General features: G+C 43.8%; 1 protein-coding gene across 2 annotated transcripts in view; it reads left to right on the top strand.

The window, feature by feature from the left end:
* The window catches only part of LOC100524613 (cytochrome b-c1 complex subunit 2, mitochondrial), a 31,089-nt gene continuing 27,484 nt past the window's right edge, over positions 9,045-12,649 (top strand). For both annotated transcript variants that reach the window (XR_002342381.1, XM_003124555.5), the window contains exons 1-3: positions 9,045-9,200; positions 11,817-11,900; positions 11,998-12,147. Coding sequence is in view for 1 of the 2 variants with exons in the window: in XM_003124555.5 (XP_003124603.3) it covers positions 9,168-9,200; positions 11,817-11,900; positions 11,998-12,147 (267 nt within the window). In the remaining variant the exon portion in view is untranslated. The remainder of the gene's footprint in view (positions 9,201-11,816; positions 11,901-11,997; positions 12,148-12,649) is intronic.

Raw genomic sequence — 12,649 nt, 5'->3', positions numbered from 1 at the left:
GTTGGCAAGGATGTAGCTAAAGAGAATCTTTTATGTTGGTAAGAAGGTAAATTGGTACAGCCACTGTAACAGTAGGGCATATTCTCAAAAAATTAAAAATAGAACTACCATATGACCCAGGAATTCCACTCCTGGGTAGATATTCAAAGAAAGCACAAACACTAATTTGAAAAGATACATGCACACCAATGTTCATAGCAGCATTATTCACAACAGCCAAGAATGGAAGCAATCTATGTGCCCACCCCAGACGAACAGTAGAAAACATGTGATATAGATATTTAAATTTATAAAATGAAATACTGCTCAACCATAAAAAAGAAAAAAATTTTGCTACTTGCAACAACATGGATGGGTCTAGAAAGCAAATACTGTATGTTATCACTTATATGTGGAATCTAAAAAATAAATGAGTGAATATAACAAAACAGAAACAGACTCACCAATATAGAGCTCAAACTAGTAGTTACCACTGGGGAGAGGGAAAGGGAACAGGCAAGACAGGGGTGGTTATTAAGATACACAAACTACTACGTATAAAATAAATAAGCTACAAGGGGAGTTCCCGTTGTGGCGCAGTGGTTAACGAATCCGACTAGGAACCATGAGGTTTCGGGTTCAATTCCTGGCCTTGCTCAGTGGGTTAAGGATCCGGCGTTGCCGTGAGCTGTGGTGTAGGCTACAGACGCGGCTCGGATCCCGAGTTGCTGTGGCTCTGTGTAGGCCGGTGGCTACAGCTCCAATTCGACCCCTAGCCTGGGAACCTCCATATGCCGCGGGAGCGGCCCAAAAAATGGCAAAAAGACAAAAAAAAAAAAAAAAAAAGCTATAAGGATGTTTTATACAGCTCAGGGAACACAGCTGATATTTTACAATAATTTTAAATGAAGTATTATCTATAAAATTTTGAATCAATAAGTTGTAAAACTCAAATATAATACTGTAAATAAATTATACCTCAGAGTTCCTGTTGTGGCTGAGGGGCTTAAGAACCCAAGTAGTATCCATGAGGATGCAGGTTCCATCCTTGGCATTGCTGGGTGAGTTAATAATCCCGAATTGCCACAAGCTGTGGCATAGGTCTCGGGTGCCGCTCAGATCCCACGTTGCTACGGCTGCGGCAAAGGCCAGCAGGTGCAGCTCCAATTCGACCCCCGCAGCCTGGTAATTTCCATATGCTGCAGGTGTGTCCCTGAAAAATAAAGAGCGAACAAACCATACCTCAATTAAAACAAATAAAATTTCCCTACATTTTTATTATCTCCAAATCTCAATGCAACTCCAAGCCCTCGGCCTTCCCAGGATTCCACTGAGAAAATCCATGCCCAGCTCTATTGTATCCCCTCTTATTTGCCTGTTAGGCAGACAATCTGTCTTGTTTTCATTTATCAACACACTTCCACCTGGCTTCCAACCTCAATCTTTCACAGCTCTCATCCACTGATAACCCTGGCCTTTTTTCTCCTGTGTTTTTGTTTTTGTTTTGTTTTGTTTTTTCTTTTTACTACCAACACCCGAAACCTAAGGAAGTTCCCAGGCTAGGGGTCAAATAGGCTGCCAATCCACCCCACATCCACGGCAACCCCGGATCCCAGCAGCATCTGCTACCCCGGCTTGCAGCAAAGCGGGATCCTTAACCTACAGAGCGACGCCAGGAATCAAACCCGCATCCTCACCGACAACGCTGGGTTCTTAACCCACTGAGCCACACTAGGAACTCCCTTGTTATTCGTTTATAACACTCTATTCATTTTAGGCAAAAAAAACACTATGTCCTCCTGTATCCAAAGTCTACAGATTAAAGCCAAAGAAGAAAACAACAACTAACTTAATCTCAAATTATAAGGATATAAAAACAAAAACTAAGAGCATCTAGTAATCAAAGAGGGGTGAGTAGTGTCAACCGGTGTAGAGGGATGAAGTGGGCACTGCAGCTGGCGCGGGAGTAACCTGTGTAAGGACATGGAGCAGAGGAGGTGGACAAACGGTGGGAGACTGGGGGGGTGTGGGCACACCTGTGGGGATGTGGCCAGAGGTGGGGAAGCAAGAGGTGCTAGTTACCAGGAATAACAGCCGAGAAGTCCGGAGTGCAACAGGAGAGGGGCAGGAGTAGATCTGCTACGCTGCTGAAGATGTAGAGCGTTTGCACCGCAATATGAGGCGGGGGCGGTGGAGAGGGCGCACGCGCCAAGGGCAGAAACGCGAGGGCGCACGCGCCCCGGGGCCCGAGGAGGCGGGGCTTAGGCGCCAGCGGGGCGGGGCGGGGCGGGGCGGGGGGGGCGGGGCGGGGCGGGGGGGGCGGGGCGGGGCGGGGCGGGGCGGGGCGGGGCGGCTTATGAGGGACACCTGCGCCTGGAATCCTTGGGCAGGTGTCGCTGGTGGGCTAAGGCGCTGTGGGCAGGGAGTGCAGCGCTCAGTTACTAAGTGGTCGTGGTTGTGGGACCAATGGAGGGTCTTAACCCATATAGTTTGCTTTCTACGTAAAATTATCGTGTGTGTTGTCTCAGTGTTAAAATACAGTTTGTGCGTGCAGTAACTACAAAATCTGTCGTTTTATTTTAAACAACTTGTTTAAAGTGGAATTTTAAAATGCTTTTAACACTTAAAGGAATCTGTCACCCTTTAAGTTTTTTCCAGTTTGTTAGACACTTTTTGAAAAGCAACATTAAAGAACACACTTTTGCGGGACATGCAGAACTTCCCCAGGCCAGGGATTGAACCTGAGCCGCAAAAGTGACAACTGCCGAATCCTTAACAGCTAGGGCCATGGAACTTCAAGGGCATATATTTTTAATAGTTTCTGAATTCATCATCTCCATAAACGTCGCAAAGAGAATAAAACATCGGTTGGAGAGCCCTTACTGTCTTTGCTCCTCTAGGACCTAGCATTTTGCCTGGCACGCTGTAAACATTTAACAGATATTTTCAGAATGGGGGAATGCTATTTTCAATGGACAAACCTGTTAAGGGACTCCATTTAAACCCATTTAAACTACATCTTCAGATGTATGCTCAGCAGGTTAAGAACCCAATATAGTGTTCGTGAGGATACAGATTCAACCCTTGGCCTCACTCAGGGGGTTAAGGATCCTCTTTGCCACAAGCTGCGGTATAGGTTGCAGATGTGGCTCTGGTCCAGCGTGGCCGTGGCCTAGGCTGCCAGTTGCAGTTCCCATTCTACCCCTAGCTGGGGAACTTCCATATGCTGTAGATGTGGCTGTAAAAAGAAAAAGAAAAGCTACATCATCTTCAGGATGAATGACATCTTCAGGACCTTAAGTAGTCAAGCTTGCCTGGAGAGTTATCTTTAAATACATCTAAATCCCACCCCAAGAGCTTCTCTTTCATGAGATCTGCAGTGGGAGCCCAGAATTTGAATGTTAATCAGACAGGTGATTCTTATGCACAGCCAAAATCAGGGATTTACGTCAAAGTAACTGAGATCTCAAGGATATAGGACCAAAGTTGAAGAACCAAGCTTTTGGTTAGTTTCTTAGGGCTTTTTGTAATTTTGTTTTTCTTTTTGGAGGGTGTTTTTACTTTGCTAGATATTCATTTAGATTGCAAGCATCTCTTTTTTGGGAAACACAAATTTGGAAGGGGTTAGGCCATTCATAACTCAGTCAGATTACTGTTATCCCAACACTTAAATGGAGATTAACTCCTTTGTCAGGGTAGAAGCTTGCTGAGGTTTTGTCGTTTGTTTTTGTAGTCAGCAGTAGAACATTAAAAAGTGTGGAGGGAGTAAAACATGCCTGGTCGAAGAGCCAAGAAGGGTAATGAAAGAATAGGATTTTACACAGTCTGCAGTTTAAAATTAAGCCTTTCACTCAAAAAAAAAAAAAGAGAGAGAGAGAGAGACAGAGGGGGAAAAAAAACAAAAACAGTTTCCTGTTGCGGCACAACGGAAACGTAAATAAACCCAACTAGTATCCATGAGGACGTGGGGTTGATCCCTAGCCTCGCTCAGTAGGTCAAGGATCTGGTGTTTCTGTGAGCTGTGGGGTAGGCCAGCAGCTGTAGCTCTCATTCAAGCCCTATCATGGGAACTTCCATATGCTGCAGGTGTGGCACTAAAAAGAAAAAAAAAAAAAAGCCCTTAAGAGAAATGTACAAAATGGTGCTGCGGTATCAAAATATCCCCACGTATTTGAAAAATTTTCCCAGGGAAAAAATATGAAACTGGCAAGAATAAAATATATTTTGGAAGAATATATCTGGCGTAGCCTATTATGTAACTGGTGCCATAATTGTAGGCATAATTTTTTCAGGATATTATTAGCATGTATTAAGGTGAAGTAGCAGTAATGACAAAAGTAACATAAGAAACATTTTTTTTTCCAGGTCCACACACGCAATATATGGGAGTTCTCTGGCCAGGGTTCCAATCGGAGCTGCAGCTGCCGGCCTACATCACAGCCACAGCAATGCTGGACCCAAGCTGCATCTGTGACCTACGGCACAGCTTTGTGGCAAAACCGGATCCTTAACCCACTGAACAAGGCTAGGGATGAACCTGTATCCTCATGGAGGCTAGTCAGGTTCTTAACCCACTGAGCCACAACGGGAACTCCCTAGGAAAAATTTTTAAAGACCGTATTAGGGTTCCCATTGTGGCTCAGCGGTTAATGAACCTGACTAGCCTCCACGAGCATGTGGTTTCCATCCCTGGCCTCTCTCAGTGGGCTAAGGATCCGGCATTGCCGTGAGCTGTGGTGTAGATCACAGACAGGATTCGGATCCTGCGTTGCTGTGGCTCTGGCATAGGCCAGTGACCATAGCTTCAATGTGACCCCTAGGGCTGTGGGTGTGGCCCTAAAAAGCAAAAAAAAAAAAAAAAAAAAAAAAAAAAAAAAAGCCACATGAATATGAAGTTGGGGAACCATTAACAGAATTGAGGAAGTTGAGGAAGGGAATTTGGAAAGATTTTGTCAACATTTGTCTAAACTAGCTTGTGTCTAACACCTTGTTCTTGGCCAAGAATCTGTTATTAGGCCTCTTAATGTCACTCAAACTGACATGGTTAAGTGTTAGGGCAAGAACTGCAGATGAGGGCTATCCTGGGAAATCCAGCATGCAATGGTCATTATATCTATAAAAAGTTCTACCCTCTCCCCATTGCCTCCTCAGTGCCAAGTTAAATAGTAGGTATATGAAAATCTTTATCCTAATCAACCTATCAAGATTTTATTGAGTGTGCTTTCTCTTCAGCAACTGTGCTTGATGTTAGAAATAAGAAAATAAAAAAAAAAGAGATCCTTCCTGCCTAGGGGGTGAGAGGCTACTGCCTACATCTTAGAAAAAGCGCACTAGATACAAAAGATACCAAAGTTGCAGAAAAATAATATAAGAGTGTGTGTCAGGAGAGATTCATTCACTTATTCTCTCAAAAAATATTGAGGAGTTCCCGTCATGGCGCAGCGGAAACCAATCCGACGAGGAACCATGAGGTTGCAGGTTTGCTGGCCTTGCTCAGTGGGTTAAGGATCTGGTGGTGCTGTGGCTGTGGTGTAGGCGGGGGCTACAGCTCCGAGTGGACCCCTAGCCTGGGAACATCCATACGCCGTGGGTGCAGCCCTAAAAAGGCCAAAAAAAAAGAAAAAAAGAAATATTGAGCACATACTCTATGCCAGATACTGCTGAGGCTTATAAAAACAAAACAAACACTGCTAATGCTTGGGTCACTGCTGTAGCACAGTTCTGTCCCTGGCCTGGGAACTTCCACATGCTGTGGGCACAGCCAAAACAAAACAAAACAATGATAATTTAAAAAAAAAAAAAAAAACTGAAAAACCTGAAAAACCAAACAAAAAGAATGGATTAGAAATTCAAATTTTGGAGTTCCCATTGTGGCGTAGTGTAAACAAATCCGACTAGGAACCATGAGGTTGCAGGTTCAATCTCTGGCCTCACTCAGTGGGTTAAGCTGTGAGCTGTGGTGTAGGTCGAAGATGCAGCTCAAATCTGGCACTGCTGTGGCTGTGGTGTGGGACAGTGGCTACAGCTCCCATTGGACTCCTAGCCTGGGAACCTCCAAATGCGCGGGCACGGCCCTAGAAAAGGCCCCCAAAAAAGAGATATTCAATTTTTTTTTGTAAAGTTTAAGAAAGCTGGATATTCATTAAATATTTGGTAGAATTCACCAGTGAAGCCAGCAGATCCAGGCCTCTTCTTTATCAGGAGATTTTTATTGCTGATTCAATCTCCTTTTAGTTATAGGTGTATTTCTCCAAGTCCATCAATCTTTGGTTTTTATGTATTGGAGCTCTGATGTATGTTTATAACTGTTACATCTTCTTGGTGAATTGACCTTTTATCAATATATGCTATCCTTCTTTGATTCTTGCAGCAGTGTTTGACTTAAAATCTATTTTGTTTCATATTATTATAGTCATCCCACATCTCTTTTGGTTACTTCTTGTGTTGAATATCTTTTTCAAGATTGAATATCACTTTCAACCTATGTGTTTCTTGAGATCTAAAATGAGTTCCTCATAGACAGTATATAGTTCCATCACAGTTTTCAACCCATTCTGCCAGCCTTTGGATTGATAATTTTATTTATTTATTTATTTTAGGCCCGCACTTGTGGCATATGGATGTTCCCAGGCTAGGGGTCGAATCGGAGTTGTAGCTGCTAGCCTATGCCACAGCCACAGCAATGCCAGATCTGAGCTGGGTCTGTGACCTACAACACAGCTCACAGCAATGTGGGATCCTTGACCCATTGAGCGAGGCCAAGGATTGAACCCACATCATCATGGGTATTAGTCAGATTCTTAATCCACTGAGCCACAATGGGAACTTTGATTGAGAATTTTAATCCAGTTACTTTTAAAATAATTAGTGATGGGAATAACTTACTTTTGGAATTTTTTATTTTTCTGTATGTCTTACACCTTTTTTGTCCCTCAGGTCATCTATTACTATCTTCCTTTGAGTTTAGTTGATTTTTTTCTTTTATGTTGACATGTTTTGATTTTCTTCTCATTTCTTTTTGCATTTTTTCTGTAAGTATTTTCTTGTTACAAAAGGATTACATATAACATACTAACATTATAATAACCTGTTTTGAAACCAGCATAATTTCCATAGCATACAAAAGCTCCACTCGTACAGCTCTCTGTATCTCTATCTTATGTTTTTGATGGAACAGATTACATCTTTATATATTACTGTAATTCTTTTTAAAACTTTTTTCATATTACTTTTAGAGTTCAGGTTTGATTAGTTTGCATCAAATCTGTGTATCAAATTGGGGATAACTGACGTATTTACTATGTTGAGTCTTCTAATCCTTGTACATGATATGTCTCTATTAATTTAGGTCATCTGTGATTTTTTTTTTTTTTTTTTTTTTTTTGTCTTTTTGCTATTTCTTGGGCCTCTCCCGCGGCATATGGAGGTTCCCAGGCTAGAGGTCGATTCGGAGCTGTAGCCACCGGCCTACGCCAGAGCCACAGCAACATGGGATCGGAGCCGCATCTGCAACCTACACCGCAGCTCCCGGCAACGCCGGATCGTTAACCCACTGAGCAAGGGCAGGGATCGAACCCGCAACGTCATGGTTCCTAGTTGGATTCGTTAACCACTGCACCACAACGGGAACTCCTATGTTTTTTTTTTTTAATTGTTTTAGTTTTCAGCATTTTCAGAACAAACAGTTCGTGTTTTGTTACCCAGTTATTTTTCAACTAATCATTAAGATTTTTTTCCTTTTTCTGGTTTTATTTCATTTACATGTTCACCTACTGTACTGGTTAGTTTTTGTTGTTTGTGAACTCTAGAAAATAGGCATCACACTGAATATAGTTACTTAATGCTTTTACATTTAGCATTGTTTCTAAGACTCACTGATGTCATAAAAGAAGAAACTCATTACCAGCACTACTTGCCATAATATTCAAAATAAATATACAACTATTAAAATAGAACAATGTTCATTTATGTACCAACTTAAAATCATCACATGCATCACTGTGTAAGTGTATCACATTTTCACCACCGGGTATTAGAAGTCGCCTGGTATCTCCTGTTAGATAAGGCGGAGCAATTCACCCACAAGCCAAAGAAGACCTAAGTTTGTGTATGCTTTGTAACATCTACAGTACCAGCCCTTATGAAATTTTAATGCACATATGAATCAACTTGGGATCTTGCAAAGGTGCAGATTTTGATTCTATATGGAACCTAGATTCTGCATTTCAAACAAACTCCTAAATGATATTGATGTTGGTTTCCCAACCACGCAAAGTGGCAGGGTACCAGACTGTTAAGTCCCTGAAGGGCAGGGATCATGCCTTATTCTTTAGAATAGTGTCTGGCACAGGCAACGGCTAAGTTACTACTCGTTGAAGAAAGCACTGAATTCGCTTCCCCCCAGTCACACGACTCCCAATAAGCAACCTTCAGTTCCAGTCTCTCGCGCGAGCGCACCACTACTATTCAAAATTTTTAATCTAAGACAAAACTATAGCTCAGTTTTTATTTTCTACGTAATCCCAGTCTAGAATATAAATTCCATGAGAGTAGAGACCTTAGTTGTGAGGATTTCCTAAATTTCAGTCTCCCCGGACCTGATCTGGAAGTAAGAACAGCGAATTCTCTGGGTAAGGCCTCTGCTCTCATGGAGCTAATGATCTAGCGAGGACTTCAAGCGAGAGGCGATCACACCAGGTTTCTACGTCCAAGCCTTTGCTGCAGGGCAGCCACGGAGACCCGCTCCCAAGGCCACGGCCACCAGGCAGTGGGAAGTCCTGGAACTCAGTCGCCGCGGGGGGGAAAGCCCCGGGCAGGGGCTCTTTCATTGGACAGTCCAGATCGGGAGAATCCAAAGTGGCGGGGGTGCTGGATGGGCTGTCCTAGACGTAGAAAAGGACTACAGAGTGGATATCCGCGCCAGGAAGAGAAATCTAAAAGTGGTCATTTAAATTGCCTTCTGAATATTTCCTTACGAAATTATGTGTCTCCCTAGCCTGCGTCTTGGAGGAATTGGACTGGTCCAACCTCCTCCGGGGAGCAGTAGAGCGCAGGCGGGTCGTGTAGAGAGGCCCCTCAGTAGGCGTGGGAAAGAGTGTCGCGGGGAGAGTTGGGCCATTCCCGCCCTCCGCCACCATCTTGCTCTCCTGTAAGGCGGTTGTGACCGCGGGTCCGAGCAATCTTAAGCCATGAAGCTTATAACCAGAGCCGGATCCTTCTCGGTGAGCACAGCCGGCGGGCTTGGGGCAGGGTTGGGAGAGCAGTTTGTTAGCAAGGTCATACGGACAGGAGGTGCCTGGTTTGGGGTCCCGGTGCCTTGGGCTCTGTTCTGCCCTTCAGCTGAACCCTGCCGGCCAAGTGGTCTGCAGGCTGGGTGGGTCGGGCGGCCGAAGGACAGCTCGTGGTCTGAGTACCGGAGACCCAATGCCGGAAAACCGAAAGAGAGGGAGAGGGTTTGAGAGCCGAGGTGCAGCGACTGGGCGTGGGAGACCTTTGAAGGTCATTAGTGCACTTTGCTGGAGAAGGCGACCGCCAGACCTCGGACGCAGGAGGCCGGCGTAGACCTACCTGTCAGCCTCGGCCCCCCGTCCCTACCCGTCAGCCTCGGCGTATGCTTCTTGGCGTATCACGGAGCATCACCTTTTCCAATGGGCTTATGAGTATGATCCTAAGGAAGAAATGAGCTAATGTCTTTGTAGCGTTTTTCGCAGTGCCTGGAAGTTGTTACTGTGGTCTCCTGCTTTTCTTGATCTCTTGTCAGAGTTTATCCAGGAGGGGTTCTTGGCCTGCCCTCAAGAGCTTAAGCTCATTCAAGCCAAGCCGGAGTGAAGCATAGCTGTTGTCTGGGGAAATCTCCTCTAAGTGTCAGTGTTATATGTGTGGAACGGTAGTTATGGGGGGGGGGTCTTGTTCTCAGATTGAAAAATCTCAGCAAAGCCGCCTTTGTTCCTAGGAGACAGTTGGCAATATCTAGAGACATTTTTGGTTGTAACAACTTGTGGGGGAGTTCTGCACCTGAACATCCTACAGTGCCTAAAGCCATCCACGGCAAAGAATTGTCCAGTCCCAAATGCCAAAATTACCTGGGTTTGCAAGGTAACCTAGGAACCTGATAGAAGGAGGTGCAAAAGACCAGGGAATGGAGTTTCTCTGCACTTAATGTTTAAGTAGATAAACTATGAATTGTACAAATAGCCCTAATTTAGTCTACAATTGTCTTACCCTTCCTAACACCCCTAGACAAACCAGTGATTAGAGGAAAACCCAGTTAGACTGGGCAAAGATCTCCAAAGCTCCTCCTCCATTCCATCCATCTCCACTTTCCAGTAGGAAAAAAATACTCAGTTCCCATCGTGGCTCAGTGGAAACGAATCTGACTAGAATCCATGAGGACACAGGTTCAATCCCTGGCCTTGCTCAGTGGCTTAAGGATCTGGCGTTGCTATGAGCTGTGGTGTAGGTAGTAGACACAGCTCAGAACTGAGCTTGCTGTGGCTGTAGCGTAAGCCAGCAGCTACAACTCCGATTCCCTAGCCTGGGAACCTCCATATGATATGCCACAAGTGCAGCCCTAAAAAAGCAAAAAAAAAAAAAAAAAAAAAAATAAAATTAAAAAAATTTTTAAAATAAAACAGTAAAATCACTAGGAGGGTTAACTATATGAAACTAGGAACCAGCTTAATACAGCACTGATGCTGAATGCACAACCAACAGCCTCCACCCCCTGGACAACACCGAGGGGCATTGCAGCCTCTGAAGGAGGGGGGTCCTTAGAAAAATCTAGTAGCATGTTTGTTTGATCCTGGGAGTACTGAGGATTAACTCTCAGCATCTCTAGTAGTCACCTTATGACCCTTCCACATCATCAAAATGAGGCATTTTGTATCATTTGCCAAAAAAACCTGATTGCAGTTCAGCATTTTGGATCCATAATCTGACATATAAGAGGACCCTTTTACCCTTAATACTGTACATACCACTGTAGTGGGTACATATAGTATATTGAGAATCTGCTATGGATGAAGTTATTGTTCATCTCATGGTATATTAGTCAAAGAAGATAAAACCCTTGGTTGTATAGTATTAGTGTAACGCAGAAGAGAGTGAAGATTCTATGGGAAAAATTGGGGGCTTAGACAAAATTTCTTTTATAGACTTTATCCTTTTTAAAGGTTACCTAAAATGATTAAGGAATGAAATCGTATTGGAAAATAGGCCGAAAAGATGAAACTCTTTGGGCAGATAAGAGAAGCAGTCATGGTAAAATCTGTCTAAAAGGGTATGAATGTGCTATTCCACACTTTTCCAAAAAATTCCAAAGTATTAGAGCTAGAAAGAACCACTTGAAGCCTTAATAAGATAGTTAAAAGGTTTTTTTAAAAAACAAAAACAAAAACAATAGTTCCGTCATGGCACAGCAGAAACGAATCTGACTATGATCCTTGAGAACCAGGTTCAATCCCCAACCTTGATCAGTGGGTTCAGGATGTGGCTGTGGTGTAGGCTGGCAGCTGTAACTCCAATTCGACCCCTAGCCTGGGAACCTCCATATGCTGTGGGTGCAGCCCTAAAAAAAGACCAAGAAAATAGTAATGATTCTTTACATAGTAAGAAGTAAACATGGAGAACTCAGTATTCCTTCAGCTTCCACAAATCACAAAGAAATATTTTAGAATGGCATGGGGAAACTGGTGGATGAGTCAATCCATAACAAGTTAATCGGCTAAGTCCCCTCGTGGAGTTCTTTTACCATTGAATACCCTCTGTTGCTTGGGCCCACTCTGATACAATGCACTGTTCTTTGAGAAATGTGGTAACCTGTCTTTTTTTGTGTTTAGAGATTTTATTCTCTCAAAGTTGCCCCCAAAGCTTTGGCCAGCGCTGCCCCTGCAGGAGTGCCTCTACAGCCTCAGGACCTTGAGGTTAGTCCCACTGAGTTGCTCACTGGCCCACCTGTGCCTTACTGTCCTTGGTAATATAAAGACATTAATCACATCCCTACTTTATCTTTAAATACAGTTTACCAGATTACCAAATGGTTTGGTGATCGCATCTCTCGAAAACTATGCTCCTGCATCAAGAATTGGTTTGTTCATTAAAGCAGGCAGTAGATATGAGGACTCCAACAATTTAGGAACCTCTCATCTGCTTCGTCTTGCATCCAGTTTGGTAAGCATCTTTACTACTGCAGTGTGTTTAGAAATCTACAGAGTTCCCTGGTGGCTCAGCAGGTTAAGGGTCACTGCTATGGGGCAGGTTTGATCCCTGGTCCGGGAACTTCTGCATGCTTCGAGTGCTGCCCCAAAAAAGAAAGTAATCTGTGGTATCTTAGTTCTACAGAAAAGAACAACAAAGCAACATCCCTATGTTAGTTTCCCAGAGCTGCCATAGCGAATTACTGCAAACAGTGTGGCTTAGACAAAAGGAATTCATCTTCTCACAGTCTGGACGCTGGGAGTCAGGCAGGGTGTCAGTAGAGCTCTGCTCCCTCTAAAAGCTCTAAAAAGAGTCTTGCCTTGTCTCTTTCTAGCTTCTGGTGATTGCCAGCAATCCTTGGCATTCCTTCACTTGCACCTGCGTCATTCCAATCTCTGCTCTTATCACATGGCCTCTGTGTCCAAATATCCTTCTTATTTAAGTTTTTCAGTCATATTAGATTTAGGGTCCATGA

This window comes from Sus scrofa, chromosome 3 (assembly GCF_000003025.6).
Source record: "Sus scrofa isolate TJ Tabasco breed Duroc chromosome 3, Sscrofa11.1, whole genome shotgun sequence".
NCBI classification, from domain to species: Eukaryota; Metazoa; Chordata; class Mammalia; order Artiodactyla; family Suidae; genus Sus; species Sus scrofa.
This window is presented reverse-complemented; position numbering and strand designations above follow the sequence as displayed.